Source organism: Rattus rattus, chromosome 16 (genome assembly GCF_011064425.1).
Source record: "Rattus rattus isolate New Zealand chromosome 16, Rrattus_CSIRO_v1, whole genome shotgun sequence".
Classification (NCBI taxonomy): Eukaryota; Metazoa; Chordata; class Mammalia; order Rodentia; family Muridae; genus Rattus; species Rattus rattus.
Window position 1 is genome coordinate 17,963,721 of NC_046169.1, and position 13,545 is coordinate 17,977,265.

Below are 13,545 nucleotides of genomic sequence, written 5' to 3' on the forward strand. Positions count from 1 at the left end.
CAAGTTGGCTGCCAGCCTGGGTTACATCACAGGACCCTGGCTGAAGAAGACAACCAGAGCAGCTGATCCACACCTTTAATCCCAGCATTCAAGAGGCAAGGGCATTCAGGGATCTCTGAGTTCAAGGCTAGCCTGGTCTACATAGTGAGTTCCTGGCCAGCCAGGGCTACATTGTCCTGCTATATCCAAACAAAGTCAAAAACCTCTTTACGACCTGCTTGGTGCAAGAGACTCTTCCCAAGGTCAGTCGCCATAGTGCTGGAGATTGTCTAGTGCCCCTGTTGTGTGGAACCCTGGGGCAAAATGTCCCATCAGGGTTTGATGGAGCCCAGTACAACAGCCACTGTTCTGGGCAGGACCACTGGATTCTGTGACACCTCAGCCAGCATAGCCTAGGGCAGGAGGTCACAGGTGGCTTCCGACAATGGCCTCCAGATGACCTGAGGCAGGAATCTGTCTTCATGAAACATCAGGAATTTGCCAACACCCTGTGCCACTGGCTGGCTATGAAAACAACATTCTCATGGCTGACGGAGTGGGTAGTACTGTGGATTTCCATCTTCTCCGGCCTCTCGCACAGACACACACTTTCCTCTGGTATTTCCTTCATTCCTCCCATGTGATCCCACTGTGGTACCAAAGTCCTCACAGGGCTGGGACAGCAGTGAGCCCATGGCAGTGAGCGCCTGTGAGCAGCAGCTGGGCTGTCTATCGAGGCCAGCTGCTTACATTTGTATTTTTTGTTTTGGTTTTTTTTTTTTTTTTTCGGAGCTGGGGACCGATTACATTTGTATTTTATTTTCAATTATTTATTTATTTATTTATTTTTTGGTTCTTTTTTTCGGAGCTGGGGACCGAACCCAGGGCCTTGCGCTTGCTAGGCAAGCGCTCTACCACTGAGCTAAATCCCCAACCCCTCAATTTTTTAGACAGGGTTTTTTAGTCAGGTTTTTTTTAAAGATTTATTTATTTATTATATATAAGTACACCATAGCTGTCTTCAGACACACCAGAAGAGGACATCAGATCCATTACACATGGTTGTGAGCCACCATGTGGTTGCTGGGAATTGAACTCAGGACCTCTGGAAGAGCAGTCAGTGCTCTTAACCACTGAGCCATCTCTCCAGTCCCTTAGTCAGGGTTTCTATTCCTGCACAAACATCATGACCAAGAAGCAAGTTGGGGAGGGAAGGGTTTATTCAGCTTACACTTCCATATTGCTGTTCATCACCAAAGGCAGTCAGGGCTGACACAGGGGCTGTGGAGGGGTGCTGCTTACTGGCTTGCTCTGCATGGCTTGCTCAGCCTGCTTTCTTTTTTTTTTTTTTTTTTTTTTTTTTTTGGTTTTTTTTTTCGAGCTGGGGACCAAATCAGCCTGCTTTCTTATAGATGCAGGACTAGTATAGGAATGGCACCACCCACCATGCACTGGGCCCTCCCACTGATCACTAATTGAGAAAAATGCCCAACAGCTGGATCTCATGGAGGCATTTCCTCAACTGAGGATCCTTCCTCTCAGATGACTCTAGCTTGTGTCAAGTTGACACACAAAACCAGCCAATACACAGGGTTTCAATGGTTTGCTTAGGCTGCCCTGAAACTTACTATACAGACCAGGATCTCAAGCTCAGAGATCCTCTGCCCCTGCCCCTGCCCATGCTCCTGAGTACTGGGCTCAGAGGTGTAGCAATAACACTTGGTTCATTTTTTATATTTTTACTTGTGTGTGTGTGTGTATGCATGTGTGCATGTGTGCACGTGTGCACGTACTTATGTTTGTGGTTACCCAAAGCTACCATAAAAGGCCTGGATCCCCTGGAGCTGGAATCCCAGGCAGTTGTGAGCTGCTGATGCAGATGCTGGGAAGCAAACTCGGGTCCTTTTGGAAGAGCTGCAAATGCTCTAACTGCTGAGCCATCCCTCCAGTGTCCCCACCTTTCAAATCCTATTATTCTGCAGGAGAGGGTACCACGATGGCGTGTGTACATGGGGAGGTGTGCGTACGCGTGGAGGTCGGATGCCAGCTCTCTGAGCGAGCTTGTTCTCTCCTGTCAGCTTTACCCGGGTTCCTAGAATCAAACTCAGGGTTGGTGGTGGCAAGCGACTTTACAGTCTGAGACATCCCATCTACATTTCCCGGCCAGCCATTTTGCAAGTAGCATGCTGTGCTGATATACCATGCTGTGCTGATATACCACGCTGGGCTTTGGGAACTTTGGTTGATTTTAAGGATCTCCATTTGCTTGCCCCCTTTCTCTGAAAGGACTAGGGAGACGGGAAGAGGCATAGCAAGCTAGCACATGGTTAATTTTCTGCCTGACATCTTGACACTTGAGTCTTGAGACTCTAGAGCAATGGAGGCGGGCGGGCGGGGGTTAATTATCTGTGAGGAAAAGCTATTGGTTTACTTAATAGGCTGGCATAGTTTTAAAGCAAAATTTAAATTTATTTATCTTGTGTGTGCATTTATGAACATGTGTGTACGTGTGTGTGTGCATGCGTGTGTGTGTGGGTGTGCGTTTGCATGTGCGAGTGTGAGCTCGAGTCAGTGAGTGGAGGTCAGAGATCCTCTCCTCTTACCACATAGGTCCCGGTGACCAAACTCAGTGTGACAGGCTTTGGAAGCAAGCACCTTTGTCCCGGGAGCCTTCTCGCCAGCCATCAGTTGGGCTCTTGGTTGATGCTGGAACAGTTCAAGGGTCAAGGGATGTAAATTTCCCCTCAGTTGTTGGTAACACCTTCATGAAACCTGAACAACAACGGAAAACGAGTCTCTGGACTGGGGAGACAGCTCAGCTCGGTGATCAAGAGCACTGACTGCTCTTGCAGAGGACGCTGGATCAACTCCCAGTATTCACACAGTGGCTCACAACTGTCTGTAAATCCCAGTTCCGGTGGATCAACTCCCTCTTCTCACCTCTCTGGGCAATAAGTACAAATTCAGTGAACACACGTACCTGCAGGCAAAACACTCACACACACAAAACAAACAAATCTTAATCTTTTTTTAAGAAGTCTGTGATTGTGGGCTAGAGAGGTGGCTCAGCAGTTAAGAACACTGACTGCTCTTCCAGAGGTCCTGAGTCCAATTCCCAGCAACCGCATGGTGGCTCACAGCCATCTGTAATGAGATCTGATGCCTTCTTCTGCTGTGTCTGAAGACAGCCACGGTGTAGTTATATATAATAAATAAATACATGTTTGTTTGTTTGTTTTAAAAAGAAGGCTGTGTTGTTTTTCTATAGGGTTGGGGAGGAAATGCCCCCAGGAATATGTCCTGAATATGTGCCACTCTACAAGTTAAGGAGGGAGCATGGAGAGTTTAAGACATAGTGGGCTAACATATCAAGATCCCCCCAATTCACTCATGTACTCGCACATGCGCATGAACACGCACAGGGCACAACACGCACACACACACACACACACACACACACACACACACACACACACTCACGGAAGTCTCCCCTTCAGAACTCCTTTTCCTGGAAATCTGCTAGAACTCTCCCTGGCATGGTACACCCATTTTTGGTGCATAAAGATCTCCATTCTCATTTCTGCGTGTATGTGTTTAGCCTCAAACTGTGTCAGTGAGAATGATCTTCATTCCTGATATTCCAGCTTCCCTATCCATCTCCAGAGTGCTGGCCTCAAACTCACTGTAATTCTCCAGTCTTAGGACCCCAACTGACACCCCCCTACTGCCTCCTCCTCGTCCCCTCCACTCCCACCCTAAACCCCATCCCCTCCACCCCACCCTGCAAGGGCCACCAAGCCTGCCCTTTCCCATTTTCTTTACTACTTTGCAGAGATCGCAAAGGCATACTCTCGCCCCCGTGTGGCAGCGGCGGGAAGCACCACAGACTGAGAAAGTACCTACAGCAAGCAAGCCACAGGGCACCAAGATCACAAAGCCTGGGGATCCTTTTGCAAGTCTAGCTGATCCCGAGTCCTGAGAGGATTTATTTATACATCTTAAATATTAAAATCTGATGCTTATCTTGTATTTGCAGGTGAGAGAGTGCGGAGGATGCGGGAAGGGAGTGAGGGGGAGCCCAAGTGCCTTATTTTTGTGGAGGTCAGGGTCAGAGGACAACTTGCCAGAGCCGGTTCTCTCCTGCCTCGTGGGAACAACTCATGTCAACTGACTTGATGGCATCTCACCGGCCCTTCATTCTTCATCTTTTAACTGGTAAATACCAGCGTCCAGCGAAACAAGGACAGGTGCTGGGACAAGTTGGGGGCGGGGAGGGTGAAGTTATCGCCCTCCCAATCCCAAGGGAGGTTAGCCCTGTCCTGGACCACAGGGCCCTGGGCTTGCATCTAGCCCCATTGCAAAAGTTGCTCCACACACGTTTCTCCGTCCACTGGAGTATTTGGCTGGGTGCAGCTTCTGTCTATACCTCCAGGGTCACCTGAATGCTGGGGCTTCTGTAGGATGGGGAGTGAGGATTCAGAGGCAGAGGCTGGTTGACTTGATAAAGATCTGCCGCTGAGGCCTGCACCAGGAGGTAGAGTCACTGTGGCTGCTTGATCCTGAAATGTGAGCAGGTTTCTCTGTTATTCCAAAAGCACAAATTGGCGGCAATCAAGGGACCCATAAGAGGCAGCGCCAGGGCACCACCACATGCCCCTGTCGTAGAGCCAGCCTGAGCAACCCTCCTGCCATAGTAACATTTATTAACTTCCTAAGAGCTTGATCAGACAAGCCCCATGGGTCATGGGGTAGGGTGGCCAAACAGTGTGGGCAGGAAAGTCAATGATTAGCCACAAGGGTCGCCATTAAAGAGAACATGGTAGCCCCGCGGGCTCGCCCTGGATGAGCTGGAACACATTCTTCCCTGACCCCTGAAAAGACAGGAGTGCAGATGGAGCAGTAAACTGGAGTGCACTGCTCAGGGCCCTGCTGCCACGTAGCTACATCTTTCGGACGCCCCCGTGTGGTGATGGCAGGAAGCACTGGCTTTGTCCTGGAGCTCTTTTCCTTTGAAAAAGTCGCGAGGAGCTCGCTGTGGTAATTGGGAGAGTGTGACCCTGAGGACATGGCATCTCCCCAACAGTAATAGATCCCACATCTGGACAGGTGTCAGTCTGAGATTCAAAGCAAGGTGGAGTCCTCCAAAGTCACGAGCAGCTTTGCGACCCCAGGCCGTGTCGTCTGACACTGTATGTGGTACAGAAAGGCAGGTGCGCAATAAAGTCAGCAGAGAAGTGCGTGAAGCATCTCTCTGTGCACAGGGACTGGGGTAAGTAGCCGAGCTGTCATTAGTAACCATTCACACTCTCTAACCAGCACACTGGTGAGACCCAGCCTCAGAAAGTGAGGAGACCATAGTGGTATTTCTGCAGCAGCACCCCACCCTTTGTTGTTGGGTAGGATGGAAGATGGTCAGAGCCTCATACCCTCGTGATGGGCCCAGCCCAACCTACTAACTGCCCAACAAGGCTGCCTCCCAGCGTTGTGTGTTTATGTTTTGTTTTGTTTTGTTTTGTTTTGTTTTGTTTTGTTCGAGACCTGCTCCTGCTCCACAGCCCAGACTAGCCTGGAGCACATGACCCTCCTACCTCAGCCTCCTAAGTGTGGGGATCACGGCCTCGTGTTACCCATCTCCTCCTGGGTTCTCTGAAGTCTGGCTAAGGTGAGGGTGAACCACATCCTTGAGCCTTACGTGAAGGGGGTTATCAAGGATCAAACTGATCCTGATCTTGTAAATGCACTTACAGACAGAGGCGAGTGACGGACAGAACCAGACACAGAAGATAAAACAGCCAGGCAGATAGGAGGGGATGTGGAGATGCAAGGGCCCCACCCTGCCCCACAGGAGGGGCACCTGCTCTCTGCCCCTCACACCAGCCCAAGATCCAGAGACCAAGCTATGGGCTGAGACTGGGAAGGGGGTCCAGGCCAGGCTCGCAGCCCACCGGCAGTGTGGCAGCCTCGCTGGGGGGGATATGGTGAGTCATGTAACGTTTTCCCATGAAGGAGCCGATCCGCAGCTGCTCAGGGGCTTCCTCAGGCCACCACAGGCTGGAGCTGCACTCGAGAGAAGAAGGAGGAGGGACACGTTACGTCCCTAACCAGAGGACGCCACCGTATAGCTGTGCCCCTTCCCCAGAATACTCACCCCTCAGCCTGTCCCCTCACCTGCCCTCCTTTTTATTCTGTTGATGAAGTATGTAGTTTATAGGTGTATGGGGACACATGTGTGTGTGCATGCATGCATGTATGTATGTGCATGTGTGCACATGTATGTGCCTGTGTGGGGAACAGGGTTGAGTTGGGCGTCTTGTTGAGTTGGGTGTCTTCCTCTATCACTATACCTTACCTCTAAGGAAAAATATTATCTGGTGGGGGGAATGCACATGCCACGGTGTGTGTATGGAGGACATAGGACAACTGGCAGGAGTCAGTTTTGTCCTTCCACCATGTGGGCTCCAGTGATCAAACTCATGTCATAAGGTTTGGTGGCCAGGGGCTCTACCCACTGAGCCATCCTGACAACACTGTCTTACCTTTTTTTTTTTTTTTTTTTTGGTTCTTTTTTTTTTGGAGCTGGGGACCGAACCCAGGGCCTTGGCGCTTCCTGGCAAGCGCTCTACCACTGAGCTAAATCCCCAACCCCTGTCTTACCTTTTTTTGATACAGAATCTTTAATTGAAACCTTTATTGACTGGCTGGCAACAGATTCTAGGGATTCCCCCCCCCCGGCCTTCCCCATGAATGAGGTTACAGACACTCCCAACCACATCTGGATTTTATGTGAGTGCTGGGGATTCAAACCCCGGGTCCTTGTATGTGCAGGGAGCACTTTACTTACTAAACTGTCTCTCCAGTCTCTCTTCCCTCTGTTTAGGGGCCAGCTGGAGAGGCACCTCGTCCAGGTGTACCCGGATAACCTGCCCTAGTGACAGTTACCAAGACACTCCAAGGGCTCATGGAGAAAAGACAAAGCCCAGAGGAAGAACCTGGGCCCTGCCTTCAGACGAGCTACCTGGAATTTCCCTCAACACTGCCGGGAAGGGCATCAGCCAGCTCAGAACTGCAGTACTCCGGGGAGGCTTCAGGATCTAGGGATCAGGACAGGGAAGGGTCACCTGACAGGTGAAAGAGGAGCCTGCATGGTGTCGCTGTCACTTACAAACGCGTAGTGGAGGCTGCCAGGAAAGCCAGGAGCAAGAGGCCGGCCAGGACCGAAAGGATGGAAGTTATGACAATCATACAGCCGCTCCGCCGACCAGGCCATGTGTCAATGGCGTTGGGGTTCTTCCCTGCATACATAGGAACCATTCAGAGGCTGCCTATCCACCCCAAGGCTGGCTGCCCCTCCCCATTCAAGCTCAACACACCGCAAGGCTTGGCTGCCTCATGGCCCCACAGAGCCTCCATTTCCGCCAGCCTAGATCAACCATTGCTCCAACCTCTACACGGGACTCACCTTCTAGACCATTCCATCCCCTCCAGTTCCCTACCACAGGCCCACATACACCAGGCAGATCTCAGGATTCACCTTGTCACATCTTCCTCCCTACAGCCTGGAATTGAAGACTTTCAGATGACAGATATCTGTCACCCTACCCTAGCTTTGGTAGCTTGACTCTGAAGCAAGTGCCACCCCCAACATGGCCTCTAGGTGGAGGATAATGCTTGGGCCCTTCTCCCTGCACTCAGTAGAGAGGACCTGGGGCTGAATGAGGCTGAGGCTGGCCACCCAAGCACGAGTTCATAGCCGTCAACATGGAAGTGTTTGGGTACACCTGTAACCTGTTCCTTGGGAGGATGAGGAAGGGAATCTCAAGGCCATCCAGGGCTACAGAGGAGATTCAACGTCAGCTTAGTCAACTTAGACCCTATCTTAATATATAAAATAAAAAGAGACCCGTGATTGTACTTCTGTATAAAGCCCCTGCCTAGAATCCCCCAGTGAGGGGCTGGGGGTGTGGCTAAGTGGTAGAGCCCCTGCCTAGAATCCCCCAGTGAGGGACTGGGGGCGTGGCTCAGTGGTAGAGCCCCTGCCTAGAATCCCCCAGTGAGGGGCTGGGGCGTGGCTCAGTGGTAGAGCCCCTGCCTAGAATCCCCCAGTGAGGGGTTGGGGGTGTGGCTCAGTAGTAGAGCCCCTCCCTAGAATCCCCCAGTGAGGGGTTGGGGCGTGGCTCAGTGGTAGAGCCCCTGCCTAGAATCCCCCAGTGAGGGGTTGGGGGCGTGGCTCAGTGGTAGAGCCCCTGCCTAGAATCCCCCAGTGAGGGGCTGGGGGCGTGGCTCAGTGGTAGAGCCCCTGCCTAGAATCCCCCAGGGAGGGGTTGGGGGCGTGGCTCAGTGGTAGAGCCCCTGCCTAGAATCCCCCAGTGAGGGGCTGGGGGCGTGGCTCAGTGGGAGAGCCCCTGCCTAGAATCCCCCAGTGAGGGACTGGGGGCGTGGCTCAGTGGTAGAGCCCCTGCCTAGAACCACCCCCCCACCCCCCCACCCCGTGACGGGGTAGGGCCATGGATTAGTGTAGTACAGCACTTCCCTGGTGTGCATAAAATTCAATGTCCAGTACTGGGGAAAAAGTTTGGTGCCATTATGAGGTAGCTGACCCAGGTCCCACCCTTCAGCAAGAGTTTCAGGTACGAGTTGAGTTAGCCTTAGATCCTTCACCCCAACTCTACCTTGGTGGAGAAAAATGGGATTAGACCACTTCGTTTCAGCCTTGGGTGGGCCACCAGCATCCATTACAAGGAACTTCACACTGAAGAGACAAGAAAGCAATGGGGACAAGAGTAAGACTCGGATGTCTCAAGTGGACATGGCGGCACAGGCCTGATATCCTAGATACTTCGTAGGCTAAGGGAAGAGAACCATAAGTTCAATGGCCGCCTGATGACTTTGTGAGACCTCATCTCAAAATAAAAGGAAAATAAAAAATGTTGAGGATTCAGCTCGGTGGTAGAGCCCCGCCTAGAATTCCCCAGTGAGGGGCTGGGGGCGTGGCTCAGTGGCAGAGCCCCGCCTAGAATCCCCAGTGAGGGGCTGGGGGCGTGGCTCAGTGGTAGAGCCCCTGCCCAGAATGCATAAACTCTTGGGCTCGATACCCGTACAACAAAATAGAAGTTTAGGTCTCTGAAATTTGTGGGGCCAACCATTTTGAGAAGAAGTTAGGTTTCAAATTAAGAGTCCTGTCAAAAACATGTGGGTGGAGTTAAGGGTGTGGTCAGGGCCTGTTGGAAGCCCCTGAGGGCCTGGAGGGAGGGAAGGAAGACTTGGCACTATGCTATTTTTTTAGGGGTGGGAGCTCTGGGAAGAGAGCAGAGTGGGCCCAATGGATCCATGGAGGGAAGCCAGCACTAGTGGCTGATGGGAAGGGGGCGGGACGGAACGGCTGTGAGGAAGATGCTATTGCCAGCATGGATAAAGGAACCGGGAGAGATTTCACTCTGCAGTCTGGGCTCCCGTTATGGCATCTCTTTGAGGGGACCTGGGCACTCGTGATGGACACTAAAGGGAACCTTGTTTGAATTCTAGCACAGCAGGCCTTAGTTTCTTCATCTGTACTATGGGTTGGGAATTCTGTCAGATCCACTTGAGACCAGTAACTGTGGTCTCATCTGGAAACACACATTCACCTCTTAGATCACATCTGAAAAGGATTCTCTGGGGTTTGTTGTTGTTTGTTTGGTACTTGTTTGGTTTGGTTTTTGTGTTTTTTGAGATAACCTATACTCCTGGGTTTCCTGCCGTTTCACCTCTTGAATGCTGGGATTACAGGTCTACACCACTACTCTTGGTTTGTACGGTGCTGGATGGAACCCAGGACTTCATTCCTTTTTTTTTTTTTTTTTTTTTTACTTTTTTTTTTTTTTTTCCGGAGCTGGGGACCAACTCAGGGCCTTGCGCTTGCTAGGCAAGCGCTCTACCACTGAGCTAAATCCCCAACCCAGGACTTCATACATGTTAACTAAACACCTACCAACAGAGCTACGGCCCCAGCCAGCTGATCTTTTGTTTTGAGGTCTGAAGCAGTAGCTCGTCTCAAACTCATTATGTACCTGCAGCTGGCCTTGAACTCACGATCCTCCTATCTCTGTCTCCAGAGTGCTGAGAACACATAGGTGTGTCACTACAATCAACTTATTGAAAGGTCTTTTTTTTTTTTTTTCTTTTTTTTTCCGGAGCTGGGGACCGAACCCAGGGCCTTTCGCTTCCTAGGCAAGCGCTCTACCACTGAGCTAAATCCCCAACCCCTGAAAGGTCTTTTTTGATGCCTCACTAAGCAAAGAAATCAAACCACAGCTAACAAAGGGGTGGAGCTATGTCTGGCTGTCATTCAGAAGAAAGGGGCAGGGTCTGAATCTTAGACCAAGAAGCCCCACCTCCCTCCCTGAAGACACCCAATCCCAGGGCAGGGGCTCCTGACAACCCACCTGTAAGGGCCCTGGCTGGGGAGGGGAGCGTTGCAATAGGGTTGCTGGTAACAGCCGAAGTCATTGCCCACCCGAAGCACCGGGACACCTCCACTGCCACCGGTCAGGTCCTCACATGGCAGCTGATCCAGGGACAGGGGTAATGTCATATAGTGGCCGTCAGTCAGCAGCTGTGGGAAGGTCGGGATCTTAGCAGCGGTCTGTGGGTTCTGAAAGTCCCTGGAGGCTGGAGGAAAAAGGGACAGACAGAGGCAAAAGCAGGGGCTGTGGCTGTGGCTGTGTTAAGTATATAATAAGATGGATGGTGTGAGGACTCCGTGGTTAAAGGCGCTTGCGGCCAAATCTGATGATCTGAGTTTGATCCCCAGGACGCACATGGTGGAAGGCGAGAACTGACTCCCTTGAGCTGTCCTTCCGAATTATGTCTGGACTGCTACATACAATAAATAAACGAATGCAAAACACTTATTTTAAAGGAGCAGAGAGCAGCGAACTGCTTCTGTCCCAGGATGCGATCTGCAGAGGCCTTGACCTGATTTCTCCAGGCGACATAATGGGATAGCTTATGGCATTTGTTTCTCAACCTGTGGGTCGCGACCCCCTTTAGGGCCTCCGACAACCCAGGGTCGTATATGAGATATTTACGTTACAATTCCTAGTGGTGGCAAAATTACAGTTATGAAGTAGCCATGACATAATGTTGTGATTGGGATCACCACACCGTGAGGAACTGTATTAAAGGGTGTCAGCACTGGGGTTGGGGATTTAGCTCAGTGGTAGAGCGCTTGCCTAGCAACTGCAAGGCCCTGGGTTCGGTCCCCAGCTCCAAAAAAAAAAAAAAAAAGAAAGAAAAAAAAAAAAAGAAAAGGGTGTCAGCATTAGGAAGTTTGAGAACCACTGTCTTAAAGGGACCAGTGTCTCAAAAGGGCAAGCTGTGATTTAACAGTTTGGTAGAGTACTTGCCTAGCGATATATAAACCCTGGCCTCTATCCCAGTATCACATGAACTGGCATGGTTGTACATACCCACCATCCCAGCGATCCCTGTTGATCCCAGAAGACTGATTTTGCCCACCTTGTGGACATCCCTGGCATCCCCACATCCAGAGACAAAGTCGATATTGCCATCCACCAAGAGCCTTGGGTATCTCCTCTCAGCCTGTGCCCTCACCCCAAGACCCCAAGTCCTCACCACGCACCATTGCTGAAAGCCACCACTAGCCAGATGGTGTCATTACTTGAGGCGTGCTCATCAAAGACGCACCGAGGCTGCTCCAGAGAGAACGTAGTGGCTGTGACCTTCCCTCCCAGGTCCCTGGCAGTTATCTGCGGCGTGTAGGGAATCAGGTCTATGGGGGACAAAGGTGAGACTCGAGATAAGCCTGGCAGTTCTGTGGGCTCCCTCTCCCCTCCTCCACTCTCCCAGTCCAGGAGGTGGAATGGGTTCCTAGAACCCCGGGGCCTCAGGTTTGGAAGGGCGTCCAATTGCAAGAGTTCCACTCACCTAGACTCAGGCTTTGGGGAAGCCACACAAGTACCGGGAGAAGCAGGGGCCAAGGGTGAGGCCGCATCCGGGTGAACTCCATGTCTGCCACAGCACTGACCAGCCTTAGGGGCTGGTCCGTCTCACCCCACCTCCAACACCTCTGGCCTACAGTTGATGGTCACTTGGACTGCCAGGAGAGCAGGAAAGACCTGAAACTATGAATTCACCCCTCCCCGCTCCCAGCCCATCACAGGGAGGGGCTAAGTGGACTCCTGTTCAGGGGTTCCACTCCAGAACTAAACGAAGGGAGAGGAGCCATTTAGGGTTGGCCCCCAGCCACCTCCACCCCAAAGCTGATGTCTAAATTGTGGTACCACCTTACTCCCTGGTCCTGGGAGGGAGACTCCCCTCCTCTATCTGGGCCCAGAACCACATGCCTAAGATTCCTGAACTCTGGGTGCCAGGAGCCACCCTCTGGCCATCCATCCTCATCTAGGAAGTGAGGAGAGGGGAGGGCCTATAGGGTAGGCTAGCTCTGACCTGGTCCAGCCCCAAAGCAGCTCCCAGACACCTGTGCCCCGTGGAGACACATCTTCCCCTGCTCTGAATGTCCATTTCCCTCTCTAGTGGGAGAATTAGCCCTCTGAAAAGACCAAACAGCCTTTAATAACTGACAAACATTTTGTTTATGCAAACCATTTGAGATTTATTCTAAGTCGTTTTAAGTTTGTTTGTTTTTGAGACAGGTTCTCATGTAGTCCAGGCTGGCCTCAAACTCACTATGTGGGTTGGGGATTTAGCTCAGTGGTAGAGCGTTTGCCTAGCAAGTGCAAGGCCCTGGGTTCGGTCCCCAGCTCCAAAAAAAAAACAAAAAAAAAAAAAAAAAAAACAAAAAAAACAAAAAAAAAACAAACTCACTATGTAACAGAAGATGACTTTTGAACCTTTTATTTCTTTTTCTTCTTTTTGGTTTTTCCAGACAAGGTTTCTCTGTGTAGCCCTGGCTGTCCTGAAACAACTCACTCTATAGACCAGGCTGACCTTGAATTCAAATATCTGCCTGCCTCTGCTTTCGAAATGTTGGGATTAAAGGTGTGTTCCTCCACCGACTGGCAGTCTTTGAACTCTTGATGCCCCTCCCTTCATCTCCCAAGTACTGGGATCATAGATGGACACTGCCAGCTTCTGCCAGTAACCTGGCAACCAAGTCATACCCCAGCCATTCTCTCTCTCTCTCTCTCTCTCTCTCTCTCTCTCTCTCTCTCTCTCTCTCTCTCTCTCTTGCTATAAAACACACAGGCCAGTGACTCTGTGTGCATTCTTTTCAGACAGGTCTTGCTAGGAATCTCTGACTGGCTTGGGACTCTTGCTATGTAGTCCAGGCTGGCCTTGAACTCACGATCTTCTTGTCTTATTCTCCCAAATTCTGGGATTCGGGTGTGCCCTACTACAGCAGCATGAATGTGTCTCTTTTGTTTGTTTTTGAAGACCTGGGTTGGTACACAGTGCCTTGCAACCATGCTGACATAGTCACTTTTCTATTGCTATGACAAAGCATTAAGTTGGGTTTACAGTTTGGAGGGGTAGAGTCCATGATGGTGGAGCAAAGGCACGGCAGCAGAAATACATGAAATCTCACATGCTGACCCTCAAGTAGGA

General features: G+C 51.1%; 1 protein-coding gene across 1 annotated transcript; it reads right to left on the reverse strand.

Moving 5' to 3' along the window:
* Positions 1-5,700: 5,700 nt before the first annotated feature.
* On the reverse strand, positions 5,701-12,167 carry Upk3b (uroplakin 3B). Its single transcript, XM_032886909.1, has 6 exons — positions 11,905-12,167; positions 11,600-11,749; positions 10,401-10,626; positions 8,649-8,728; positions 7,142-7,271; positions 5,701-6,036 (listed from the first exon to the last, which is right to left on the reverse strand). Exons 1-6 carry the CDS (start codon positions 11,984-11,986, stop codon positions 5,877-5,879), a joined length of 828 nt encoding a protein of 275 aa, XP_032742800.1. The 5' UTR covers positions 11,987-12,167; the 3' UTR covers positions 5,701-5,876.
* Positions 12,168-13,545: the final 1,378 nt, after the last annotated feature.